This window comes from Microchirus variegatus, assembly GCF_963457635.1.
Source record: "Microchirus variegatus genome assembly, chromosome: 20".
Lineage (NCBI taxonomy): Eukaryota > Metazoa > Chordata > Actinopteri > Pleuronectiformes > Soleidae > Microchirus > Microchirus variegatus.
Window position 1 is genome coordinate 15,229,343 of NC_139821.1, and position 13,419 is coordinate 15,242,761.

At 38.4% G+C, this 13,419-nt stretch overlaps 1 protein-coding gene across 1 annotated transcript; it reads left to right on the forward strand.

Moving 5' to 3' along the window:
* Positions 1 to 3,659: 3,659 nt before the first annotated feature.
* On the forward strand, positions 3,660 to 5,174 carry LOC310941948 (amphoterin-induced protein 2-like; the record flags this gene model as incomplete). The annotated part of the gene is made up of 1 exon (XM_083907207.1): positions 3,660 to 5,174. The coding sequence occupies one exon, from the start codon at positions 3,660 to 3,662 to the stop codon at positions 5,172 to 5,174; it is 1,515 nt and encodes a 504-aa protein (XP_083763333.1).
* Positions 5,175 to 13,419: the final 8,245 nt, after the last annotated feature.

A 13,419-nucleotide genomic window follows, 5' to 3' on the forward strand; every position in this document is an offset into this window, starting at 1 on the left:
GTGGTGTATAGAGCCAAAATAAAGAGAACTGTGCCGATGTCCAAATATTTATGGGCCTAACTGTATCTTAAAGTGTAATTAAGTTTCATGTTTTGCTATTTGAGTTTTATAATGGTCAAAATTGTGAGCTGTAAACTAATTGTGTTGCCTCTTCTCTTTATAAGTGCAATGCCCTGTTTTTAAATACAAAGTGTCACGGATCTAAAGTTGCACAATTTTAGACTCCAAATGTTGCACACGAAACTTAAGATTTAACGACTAAACTCTGAATCCTAGCCCCACAAAAGTCCACAAAATAGTCATAGTATATCACTTCAGTTATTGTCATAAATGATAGGTGGAATGTGTGTTTTCATCTGTATGTAAGTTTGGTGATGAAGCCGTAAATAAATAGTAATAGTTACATTTCTCACACAGTGTTCACAGTGAAGAAATGCTGGTTAAAATAATGCAAATAATATTCTCATGTTTTGTAAAACTATTGATCTAATTATCTTAAATTTAAAAATAGTTAAGACATTAAAAACCTATATTTTCTAACAACAAATACTTATTTTCAATATGACTCTTTATTTCAATAATTTACAGTCATCAATTGAGGTTTAAAGAAAGTTTAATACTACATTATGTATTATACTGAAATAATTGACAATTATTACGAATATTCACACATTTTTTTTTACACTGCGACATGTATTATCTAATGAAACGTGAGGGAGTATTATTTTTTTTCGAGTGTTGCACTTTGTAGACGGTCCCTGCGCTCCGGGCTCACTGATGACTACACGTAGTAGAAGTCAATGGAGTTTCTCCTGCTCTTTTTGGATGAAAACGAGGTAGTAGTTTGTTTTACAGCTCTGTGATACAACATTATTTTTTTTAACAATATTTCGTTTCAATATTATTGTCTGCGGAAGTTCGAATGTGTGAATACATCTCTCTAACTTTACTTCAATAGAATAAAGAGAGTTTGCTGTTGCACAGATGCTGCCTGCTCTCCTCTCCTCCTCATCTGTGTGCTCCTCACCTCCATCTCCTCCCCTTCTCTCCCCCTCTCCGCCTCTTGGCTCCGTCCACTCACACACTCTTGATGTACATTGGCTGCTGTTCAGCCTCGCGTTTACTCTCAGGACGATGCCGTCTCCCTCCCTCAGCTGCGTGTAACCCGACCTGCAGGTGAACAGTTCAGCTGCTGCCTCCCCGCTCTTCCTCTCCGCGACCGATCGTCAAACGCGTTTTCGTGTCCAAATGAGCGAAATTCCGTGTAGGGTTGTTTTTTTTGTCTTGTTTGTTTTTTCCTCGGGACGTAATCTTTCCCCGTGTCTGGAGCACGTGAAGACGACGGTGTGGGGGTGAAGAAGGTGAGCTGTCTCCAGGGTTTACTCTGTTTTTGTTTCTCAGGAGTCCTACAATAATATGACCCTGCTTATTTACTGTCTGTTATCATGTTAGAATATAGAATACAGAAAACTTTCAATTTTACTTTCACTGTTAAACCCACTTTCTTTTTGTACATATTCAGATTAAATCTGATTCTAGCCTCTAGTGAATTACAGTTGATAGTTTTAATCCAGGAGCTACTAAGCTTGTTAAATGTTTATTGGACATTACTGGATACAGACCAATAAGTGTAAACAAAAATACTGGGTATTTACCTGGTTTCTATATGTTGAATTTTAGTGTATTATTGAGTTATAAGCTGGTAATAAGCAGGTAGCTACAGCCCCCAATTACTAGCTATTTACCCAGTAAATATATGGTAACAGAAATGTTACTTGGTATTAACCTGTAATTAGAAGGTAAGAACAATGGCCAAAATACTGAGTAATTACACAGTAAATTATAAAGCTTTATTATATTAATGCTTAAATTACATTATATTAACGCTTATATTACTTAAACTTGTTCTACGCTAAACTGTAGAACGGCAATCTGGTCATTAAAATTGGGATTTCTTTCTGTTTTCTTCCTTTGGCGGCCCTCAGTCCAATGTTAGGTTCCTAAATTGGCCCTCAGGTATCAAAACTTTGAGAACTCCTGATTTAGGATATAGGAGATCCTTTCTGTTCAGAATTTATGCCAGTGGCTTGGTACCATTTTTACCAATTTTACATATTACTGCTGTTCTTTCTTAAATCTTAAATTAAGTCCACATTGCTCACTTGATCACAGCAGACATGAATTCCTCTCATTCTCAGTCGGTGGTTAGTCAGTCTCTTTTTACAACATGTAATACATTCATGTGAAATATAGGCCATTTGGAATGAAACACATTATTTAAATACTGTATATCACATCAGTTTCTGTATGATACAGATACTCAGGGTATCCGTGGGGTCTTAAAAAGTCTTAAACCCAATAATTTGAATTTAAGGCCTTAAAATGTCTTAAATTCTCCTAAAATCTCCTAAAAGGTCTTAAATACAATTTTGAAAGGTCTTAAAAATATATGAACGTTAATTTTATTTAAAACATGCACAAACTTCAGTCTCGCTTTGAAATGTTTAGATTTTTGAGGATGCGATAATATAACTACAACACGGAACTAAACTGTGCTGCCTGGTGAGAATTTATCGAGCACCACTAGCTAGTGTGCTGTTCGCTCGCCGCGGTGTGTTACAGCTTAGCATAGCGGAGAAAACTTAACGAAAGCCCACAGCTAAGCTGAATTGCTTGCATACGATGGGTAAGTGCAAGTTCAACAATTTGTGTCTCTAAATTTCCTTCATGTCTTTTGTACTTTTTTGCCATTATGGGTGTGAAATAGGTCTTAAATTGTATTCATTATGGTCTTAAAAGTCTTACAAAGTCTTAAATTTGACTTGTAGAAACCTGCAGAGACCCTGGATACTGAATATCGTATGGGCTCGTCATCTCTATAAGAAACCCAAATTTGTTTTACACTGGCATCACACATGGACAAGGACACAATCAGCCCAGTAAATAAAATAAAAAAATGCCACCTCTGTAATTATATTTTTGCTCAATAACGGAATAAAACACCTTTTGAGCATCTAAAATATGTTAACTTAACTTTAACAATGTCACAGTTTAAAGTATCAACTGTAAATTATCCACATACCTGTTGTCCACGCTTGTTTGGCAAAAACGTGCTTGGCTGCAGTTTTTGAGAAAGCCTATGGATATTTTAAAATATTGAGTCATGTCATTCCGTCGAACTAAAGCAAAGCAACGGTGTGTATTTTATTTGAGGTGAAGGGGGGAGGAGGAGTATGGATTAACGTGCACGTATGGATTAAGTTTCACTTGTTCCGGCAGTGACTTTCTACCAGTTGTCATGTGCCGATGATGCCAACAGCTATCACAGTTGGATTTACACGTGGATCATTATTTATTTTTAGTTGCCTGCAATGCCCTGTATTGTATTTTTACCCACATACTGTTTCTATGTGCTGTAACTGTTTACACAGTATTTAACTATGTTTATGTAATAATACTGACATTTCACATGCAATACTTTAGCATTTTTTTACTATATTGGTTGGATAAAACACAAGATTAATTTCCGTTTTCTCTCTATCTTCCTTGTTTTTCCTCCTCAGTTCATACATGTGGTCTGTTATCAGATCCTTGTAAAGCTGACATGTGTACACCCAGTGAGACGGTGACCTGAGATCTCACCTAAAGGGAAGACCAGGATGCATCCCATTGCATCACAGCTTTTAGGCAAGACCAGCGTTGGAGGGCGCCGTTGTAACCCAGCTGCTGCAGTCTTGCTGCTGCTCCTGTGTCGTGGCTTCCTTCCCTCTGTGGCCGTTTGCCCACCCTGCTGCCTTTGCACCAGCGATATAATTTCCTGCAGCGGCTGCAATCTGTCCACACTGCCCTATGATTTACCAAGCTATGCCACACGGCTGGACCTCAGCCACAATCTTCTCACCGCCCTGCCAAAAGATTGGATCCCCCAACCCTTTGACCGACTCATTGCATTGGTTATCAACAGGAACTTGATAAACAAAATTGAGTTGAATGCTTTCAATGTCACCCCACATGTGCTGCACCTGGACCTCTCATCCAACCAAATGACAGTACTGAACTTGTCCCTGTTTTCTGGGTTGAAGGAACTGAAAGAGCTGTTGCTCTTTGATAACCGCATTGTCCAGATCCACCCGGGGGCTTTCAGTGGTCTTCACAGCCTGCAAAAACTCTACCTCTCTGGGAATAGACTGAAGGCTTTTCCCCTTGGGCTTTATTTGGAACCTGGAGGTCCTCGTAACCTGACCTTTCTTGACATGTCCTACAACAGACTCTCTAAAGTACCTGTTCAGAGTTTGCTGTCTCTCACCCGCAGAGGTAGAGTTTATTTGCAGGAAAACCCTTTGGTGTGTGACTGTGCTGTACTTGCCTTGCTCGAGTACTGGATGTGGAAGCAATATCGCCCCTTACTGGACTTCAAAGCTGAATACCCATGTAGGGATGACTCCATATCAGGACTGGTCTGTGGCCAACAGGACATGTTTGAGAAGCCCCTTGAGTTGCAAACTTACCAAGATGAGCCTGGTAAATGGTTCAGAGTACCATGTCCAGGCCTGACTTCTTCAGCTGAAGAGGGGCAGGTGGTTTTCTGGGTTACACCGAAGGATGTAGTCAATTCATCAACCAGTGATCCGAGTGCTCACTTCATCGTCCTCCCCAATGGCACACTGGAAATCAGAGGAGCAGTCATCGAAGATTCTGGTACATATGGGTGTGTGGCAGCACGTCGGCGACACTACAACCCCTTTGAGTCTGTGGAGGTTAACGTGGTTGTCGGAAACTTGAGCACCGCCTCTGCCAGAGGCTTGACAAACCGCAGTGGGACAGAGCATTTTAACACTGCATTCACCACCCTTGTTTCCTGTTTTATCAGCATCGTGTTGGTGCTGCTTTACCTGTACCTCACCCCGTGTCGGTGCAGAGACAGCCGCGGTGGCAGCAGAGGGTGCGGTGGACGAGCCTGGATCCTCTGTTCAGACCCCAGAGAGGTGGAGTCAGGACAGCAGCGGTCAAACGGAAAGAGGGTGGCATTCTTGGAGCCTCAGGCAGAGGACTCTGATATTTGTGCTCCAAAAACACCAGCAATGAACTTGGGTCATGTGACTACTGAGGGAATTCTCAAGAATGGAAGTAGGACAGTGGGACAGACCCACACAGACCCTGCTAACATGGCATAGCAAGAAATTGACCATTTACACATTTGCATGTTCTCATTTTTGTTTTTGTTTAAATGTATAGTGTACTGTATGTCTTGTGAAGTACTTTTGCACTGTAGGGTTTGAGTTTTTGTAGCAGGAAATGCAGACCATGTGTAAGCAGAATTTCAATATTTATATTACAAAATTCCACAGGAACAATGGAATCATTTTATTATTGCAAAGATGATATAAATGTGGGAGGATTTTTAAGTTTTTCGAGATGAACATATACTGTATATATACACAGACACACTTGATTTGATAAGCAGCAAGAGGCATTGATATGTGTACAGTTCATTTTGCTGAGACATTTATTTATTGACTGTCGATCAAAATGACCTTGTTTCTTTATAAAATATGTAAACCGCCATCTTTAATCCAAGGGGTTAACAATAGTAGTATTGCATGAACAATTTCACAAATACAGCCAGTTCTTATGTTGTGAAATCATTTTTTTGAGTTGGTACTAAGTGAAAAGAACTTGGAGGAAAACTTGGATAGATTTGATATTCTTTCCTGCTTATGCTCCATATAAAAGAGAGTTTTCTATAGGAAAAGCCATGCTGTTACATAGACATAATATGGCTACAAGTAGAACTGACTTGGTGGTGTTATCCTGTCACATGGCATGGAAAGTGTTTTCACCTTTGTGTGTGTCCTGAACACACAAGTTGTAGCGGGAATGATCACACAGCCATTTTTGACGATTTAAGCAAGTGATCAAACCAAAGCCAGAGGTCAACGATACTGGAGCTGTGGCCCGAGCAAAGAAGTGTAGAAAATAGAAAGGATGCTATCCAGGACCTTGTCAACAGAAATGAATTATGCATGTCAGCCTGGCTTCAGCCTAAACAAACAAGAGGGCAGAACAAAAATCACAGCCAACCACAACCAGGTTTGCAGCCAATGCCCGACTAGTTATATTGGTCTACTTGATTATGTAAGGCTATTGATAACTAGATACATTTTCAGTGTAAATAATCACAAAATGATAGCAAATCCACAGTTGCAAAAGTCGCATTGATAATCATTGTGTTTATTAAAAATGACTGTTACGTGACGTGTGTGTCACATTGCTGTTGAATTATGTTTACGATGTGAGATCACATACAAAATTCCATTTCACTTCATTTTATTGCCGTATTACAAAATATTAGAGAAGAGTTGGTGGTTGTAATTTGTTTGGACTGTAACAGACGAATGAATGAGCGTGAAATCTTTACTTACCAAATACCAGCTCAAAGCTAAAGTATGGACTGTTTCACTGTCATAATTTAATCACTATATAAATAGTAAAAAAAGTAAAGAAAGACACTGGCTTTTCTGACACATCAGACACGTGTTCCTTTTCCTTAAAGTTAAAATGGGACCCTCAGCTTTATAAACGACAGATTTGTGGAGGAATTGATCCTCATCAGTTCAGACAAGAGTGTTCAATCTCGGTGAAGTCAGGCCAGATCAGCATCACAATAATCAGGAGGTTTGTCACTCCACTCCAAGCCCACTATGACCTACATTCCTTTGTCCTCTGTCTGATTGTATAGGTGTGGAGCCATTTCCAAGGTGCCAGAGGGATTGTTATATATATTGTTTTGGCCTGTACTTGTACAGATTGTCTGAATATCAACTTCTTTATATGTATATACAGTATTTATTTTGTTCTCGTACACATTGTCCATTTCAAAAGCAACTTTTGTGATGACTACAGTGATTGATAGTTGTAGCTATGAAATAAAATGTTTCAGTTTTACACCACGAGTGTTATTTACTCCTACTTGTGTTCAATTTTAAATAGTTTTTGACTCCTCTCTGGTCAAATCTTTTTCTTCATCACTCTCAACCTGAAATGAAAAATGGGGCTTTTTCGGGTGACGAATGAAAAGTAGAGTTGCATCATGGTTTAAGGATGACGGATGACCTCTTAGTGACAACGCAATCACAGAGAAAATGAAATCCCTTTAAAAGCCTCTCCAGTGGCTATGGAAAAACCCAGTTTTCTCCCCAGTGCTCACTTCCTGAGTGGTGAGACCATGTCGTAATGTTGGAGACACACTGTTGGTCTTTTTACAACACCTTCATGATTTCAGAGGAGAGGCCAATGGCAAGTGTTGAACAGAGGCTTCGTCATGATGGATCCCATTGGGACCAATTTAAGCACCTTGTCACTGTTCACAAGGACAATGTGGTTTTCGTGGGGTAACACATGACATTTAGATAGATGCAGGCGTTGACAGTGGAGGAGAAGAGACTTGTTAGTGACCGAGTTCTTCACTGAATATTGTTTCACTTACTGTAAATTAAGCATAGGATACATCATTATTATCATTAGTGTGATTTAAAGCTGCAGTGTGAAACTTTTGGTGATGGATCCGGTCTTTGTTATGGAAGCCCCTTTCTGGTATAAAAGAGGTATAAAAAGTCATAATTATGAGATAAAAAATCAGAATTATGAGATAAAAAAAATAGAAATTATGAGATAAAGTCATAATTGAGATAAAAAGTAATAATTATGAGATTAAAGCTCCCGTAGAACGGAAGTACCAATTAACGATGTGTTTTTTTTGGTGTGTATCTGCGCCATTACCTCCTTTATGAAGCCCTGAAGGTTCTAAACAAACAGTTCAGCTGTGTTGTATTGTAATCTCGGGCTCAGCGAGATCTCTGATAAAACCTGGTCCGGTTACGTAAATAGCATTTCTCCTTAACATCGGATCCTCCTGCTCTGTGCACAACCAGTTGCGTACATTGAACTGCAGAAGAAGAATAACGTCCGTTATGGAGGTGTTTCACGAGCGACAGTGTCTTCTGACTCTGGGTCTGACTCCGGGTCAAAGTCATAAAAGGGACTGCGGCGGGGAGTCGTGAAGAAGCTATTTTTAAACATTAAGACAATGTTTTGATAATGAATAGCAGTGCATCCATCGCTCCAGAGGGGGGAGCTGCGCTTCTGAGAGCTGGTGTGCTAATTACGTCACTTCCAAGTATTGGCCAATCACAAGACAGTTGGGAAGGCTCTACGCTGACTGGCCAATCACAACACAGTCTGTCTTCTGACTTATGAGATAAAAAGTCGGAATTATGAGATAAAAAGTCGGAATTCAATCATTTGAACTTTTTATACCTTTTTTTTGGTTTTGTTTTGTTTTCTGGTGTAAACGGGCTTCCATACTTTGTGAACAGACACAATGTAACATTATACACTGCGTCCTTCATCTGAAAATAAGCTCTGTCAACCAAAACTATCAGTCCTGACTGAGGGAATGTTTGAGTGAATACAGCAGCAGCATTTATCCATCAAACTGCTTGACATTTACGTTCCTTAAACAGTAGAATTCACCTCTGAAACTCTCTTTCAGTCATACCCCAACCTTGTAGCCATGAACTGTATAGTGGAAAAGCTCCATAAGAAATACAGAGAATCGTCTGGAGCTGATAAGTTATGCACAGTTTTAAAGCACAGTTTAACTCAGGGTTAGAGGAAGACGATTCTTTGCATATACTGTGTATTTAAAAAGGTTGAAGGCTTTCGTTGATGACACAAAGGAGTTTAGAAGCCTCATCATTCACAATTTGACCAGAAGTTGACGTTGTAACCATGGCATAGATCAGGGGTTCTCAAAGTTTTGATACCTGAGGGCCAATTTAGGAACCCAACATTGGACTGAAGGCCGCCAAAGGAAAAAAAACAGAAAGAAATCCCATTTGTAATCATTTTAATGACCAGATTGCAGTTCTACAGTTTAGCGTTAAGTAATATAAGCGTTAATATAATAACGCTTTATAATTTACTGTGTAATTACCCAGTATTTTGGCCATTTGTTCTTACCTTCTAATTACAGCTTAATACCAAGTGATACATTTCTGTTACCATATATTTACTGGGTAAATAGCTAGTAAATGGGGGCTGTAGCTACCTGCTTATTACCAGCTTATAACCCAATAATACACTAAAATTCACTAAATAGAAACCAGGTAAATACCCAGTATTTTTGTTTACACTAATTGGTCTGTATCCAGTAATGTCCAATAAACATTTAACAAACTTAGTAGCTCCTGAATTAAAACTATCAACTGTAATTCACCCCGGGCCGCCAGAAATGTTTCTGCGGGCCGTCATTGGCCCCCGGGCCGCACTTTGAGAACCAATGGCATAGATGATATGACATAATGTGCTCTACTTTATCATCTATTGACCTCCAAGTGGGAACATAATTAACAAAATTGACTTCATGTTCACTTGAAGAGGAGCTGCAGTTAGGGATTCAAATGTCAGAAAAATGTTCACTGTTGATAAATCAAATGAGAAATAGTCAATTTATAGACTTCCATTCAGTTTTTTTTTTTTTTCTTTTTTTAACAGTGGTTAATTGGAGTCAGACACTAATAGCTAACTGCTTTTTTCATCCTTCTTTTCTTCACTTTTCACTTCATCCTTTTAAATATGCAGTCTATGGTTATTTGTTAAAAACAAGAAATTAAAGACACTGACTTGTGTCATGGTTAATTAAGGATTCAGTGTTAGTCTGCATTTGGTCTACGACAGCGAGCTGATTGTTAATGGCACAATGACTTGTGAGCTGAGGGATTTTATCTTCAGTGTCTACACATTTTTACGATTCTTGCAATTCTAGCAGTAATTGCAGTTTCAGTACAGCACTGTTTTATGTTCCCCATATTTTCTGGATCTGTTCCACTAAGGTGAGTGAAAAGTAACCGTACTGGTTTGCTGATTACGGCATTGCTCAAACAACAAATCTAATGGTGGCCTAAGACTTTTGCACAGCACTGGAGCCGCAGGATGTAGTTTCAAGAGGCTTTTAATCTCTTCTGTGCCCAATATAAATGTAGTAATTTCCTGACTATCCATAATTCAAACGCTAGTTGAGTGTAATGGATGTGTGGGTCGTAGCTTAAATAGAAACATTAATGTGAACACATTTAAGATAATGGCACAATTTAGCTAATTGTTCTCACTGTATAATTAACACAGCTTTATTATAGATAAAGTTACTTGTGCACAGTCTACAATTTGTGTAAAAATTGTGTATATATATATATATATATATATATATATATGCGTGTGTGTGTATATTTATGTGTATATGTGTGTGTATATATGAATGTATATATATGTGTGTATGTGTATACATGTATATGTGTGTTTATATATATATATGTGTATGTGTGTATATATATATGTATACATATATATATATGTATGTATGTATATATATATATATATATATGTGTATGTGTATATATGTATATATATGTATGTGTATATATGTATATATGTGTATGTGTATATATGTATATATGTGTATGTGTATATATGTATACATGTATATATATATACATGTATATATATATACTCATAAACTCATGTGAAATATGCTTACAACATGCATCAATGCTGAAGAATTAATGATTCATGTCTCCTTTAAAAAATAAATAAATAAATAAAATGCCATTTAATGACGACCTCCGTCACAGCACACTAATGCTGGCAGCATGTGTGCCACATGTGTATACATGCTTGAGATTTAATCATTTCCAGAGGGATGCTGGTGACATGCGTGAAGAGAAAAATCCATTAAAAAAAAACTGCACCATTCGCAATTCTTTATTTTTTCCATCGCAAACAAAACCCATTTAGAGTGAGGAAATGCAGACACAAGAAATAATGAATTTTTTATGAATCAGTGCAACAAGCAGATTTGTGTTGATGGAGAAGTACATTATTATGGCATACCTACAGGATACAGTAGACTGGAAAATACGTAATGCACCATGAAGGAGTTCTGCAATAATTGAAAGTCTTCTGCTTGTTGATGGCCTGACTGGTGTCATTCAGTGTGGTGGTGAACATGAGAGGTTTCACATCCTGCAGGGCTATGCCATGTTTTTACCCAGATGATCTTACCTTGTGATGTTTAATTTTCCTATAAGGCCTTTCATATGCAAATACACCTAGTTCATTAGCATGTCTCCTCTTCATTTAGAACTCCCAATATGAGCTTTGCTGTTGTGATCAATAACGAGTGTCATCATTTTAGCCCTTTAAGGCCGAAGTGTATTTTGTAGTCTCTGCTCGCAAATTGCACACTCATAATGAAATGAGTGTGCAACCACAAGGTCTATTTGAATACTTGGGTGTCATAGTAAATGGAACACTTGTGGGATTTGCTAAGATGTGTAAATATTAGTACATGTGTTACTGGTGAAGAGAAAAAAAAAGAAGCCGTTTCAGGATGAGTATCTCTTTGAAATGATGCGGATGGATCTCTAAACTTCAATCAAATCAAATCACAACATGTGCACATCATCTTGACTTTCATCAAGAGAAGCAGAACAAAATTAGAGAGGTTTTAGTACAGAAAGTACAGGGTCTCATTTGGCATTTTGAAACGCCTGCCTTTTGTATTTTTTCATGTATTTAAACTACTTTTTTCACTTTTATATCACTATTAGTGTTCAATAAAACAGTTAATGGCTTTGTATCAAAGATCCTGTAGAATTTTATATATTTTTCCATTCTAAAAATGAACACCAGATGGCTCAATTGAGATATGTCTATCTTTGTTGGCCTGTATCTCAGCGAGCGATGGGTCTATATGAATGATTGACAGCTCGTTGGCTGCTTTACAGCCAATAGAAGGACAGTCGTCTCGAAATGTTGATTGACAGCTTTGTTAGCCAATGAGAAGCAGCAAAAGGCCCGTATGTGACGCGACTTGCTGCTACCTTTGTATAGGGTAATGCTTCCCCGAGGGGCAGACCCGGTCGTCTACACAGGAAGTCCGGCTGACCAGAGAGCGCTTTGTTTTCACAGATTTTTCACGGATAAACATCAAAGGTATGAGCTTCTTTACAGTTTTAATGCTTTGTCATAGACACTTTAGAAACAACGGAGTCTCAACTTTCATTTGAGCTGTATGCAGTGTGTATTGGACAGCGTTTGATCCAGAAATGCGTTGAGTGGGTTGACACAGCGGTTCCGTGCGAAGTTTGATATGTAATATGTATATCTCATGGTCTCCCAATTGGGGGAATGTCCGAGGACAGACCAAAGAAACACAATCGTTTTTTTTCAGGAGTTCTTATGATTTACGAAAAGGTGTTAATGTGACAATAATAATTGTTCCATAAAAGAGGACAACAGAACTTGAGACGGCACAAACCCCCAGAGAGGCAGCCAAGTTTCCCACACAGTCTGTAAAACTCCCCTACCTCTCAAGGATGAATTTGGTTGACAAGGTTGAATAGTTAGGTTAAAGAAATCAAACGATCAATCAAAAAAAACTCCTCAATCTCGAATTGTATCTGGATTACTATACCATAATCTAAAAATGTGCTTTTTGGGATTATAACCCTTCATCTAGAGAGTATTTTATCCAAATCTGCCATTTTCTTTAGTTCTGCTGCTCACTGACAGCCAGCCAGACAACCTTGGCCAAAAAGATAAGCTCCTTGACTTAAAAGACAACATCACAGAATATGAATGCATATATAGAGTAATCTAGTATAAGACATAGTAGCTGTCTAAAGATTGCAATCCATCTGGGAGGATGCAGATGTGATCAGTGTGGTTTAGGAGAAGCCACATTCACAATAGCAGCAACAGCATATTATACATTTTCCATTCATTTGTTTTTTTCTTTTTGCAATTTACGTGTTACTGTCAAATGCAGACTGCCTATTTGACACAGATTTACTGATTAGATCCACTGTCTGAGGCAAAAGTTAGAGGTGCTCGCTGTCATGATGTGATCAGCTCAAAGTTGAAAACATGGGAAAGAAATCATGAAGGTGCAATAACAGAATATACAACTAGTATTACCTTCCATAACACTAATACTGTTTAGGCACAATCAAAGCACCTGAAAATACTGTAAGCCTGTGAGCACAAAATCATGAAAGTGCTTGAGACCATAACAGTCAGAGCTGTGGTGAGAGGTGCTGAAGAATGGATGTTTCATCAACTCTATAGGCTTTAGTTTAAGGAGCATATCAGAGTAAGTGGAGGAGGCAGACAGAGGAGGGAATGTGATTCACTGCTGTGAGAGTGATGTGAGCTATTTGTTGAAGGGATGAGTGTTCAACCCACAGTCACATCGGGAGGAATTCTAATGTTGTGACTGTAGATAAAAGCCAGACTGACCTGGTTTTGTCAATATACTAGAGCAGGTTTTCAACAGCACTTTAGAGAGGGCAGTTGGAACAA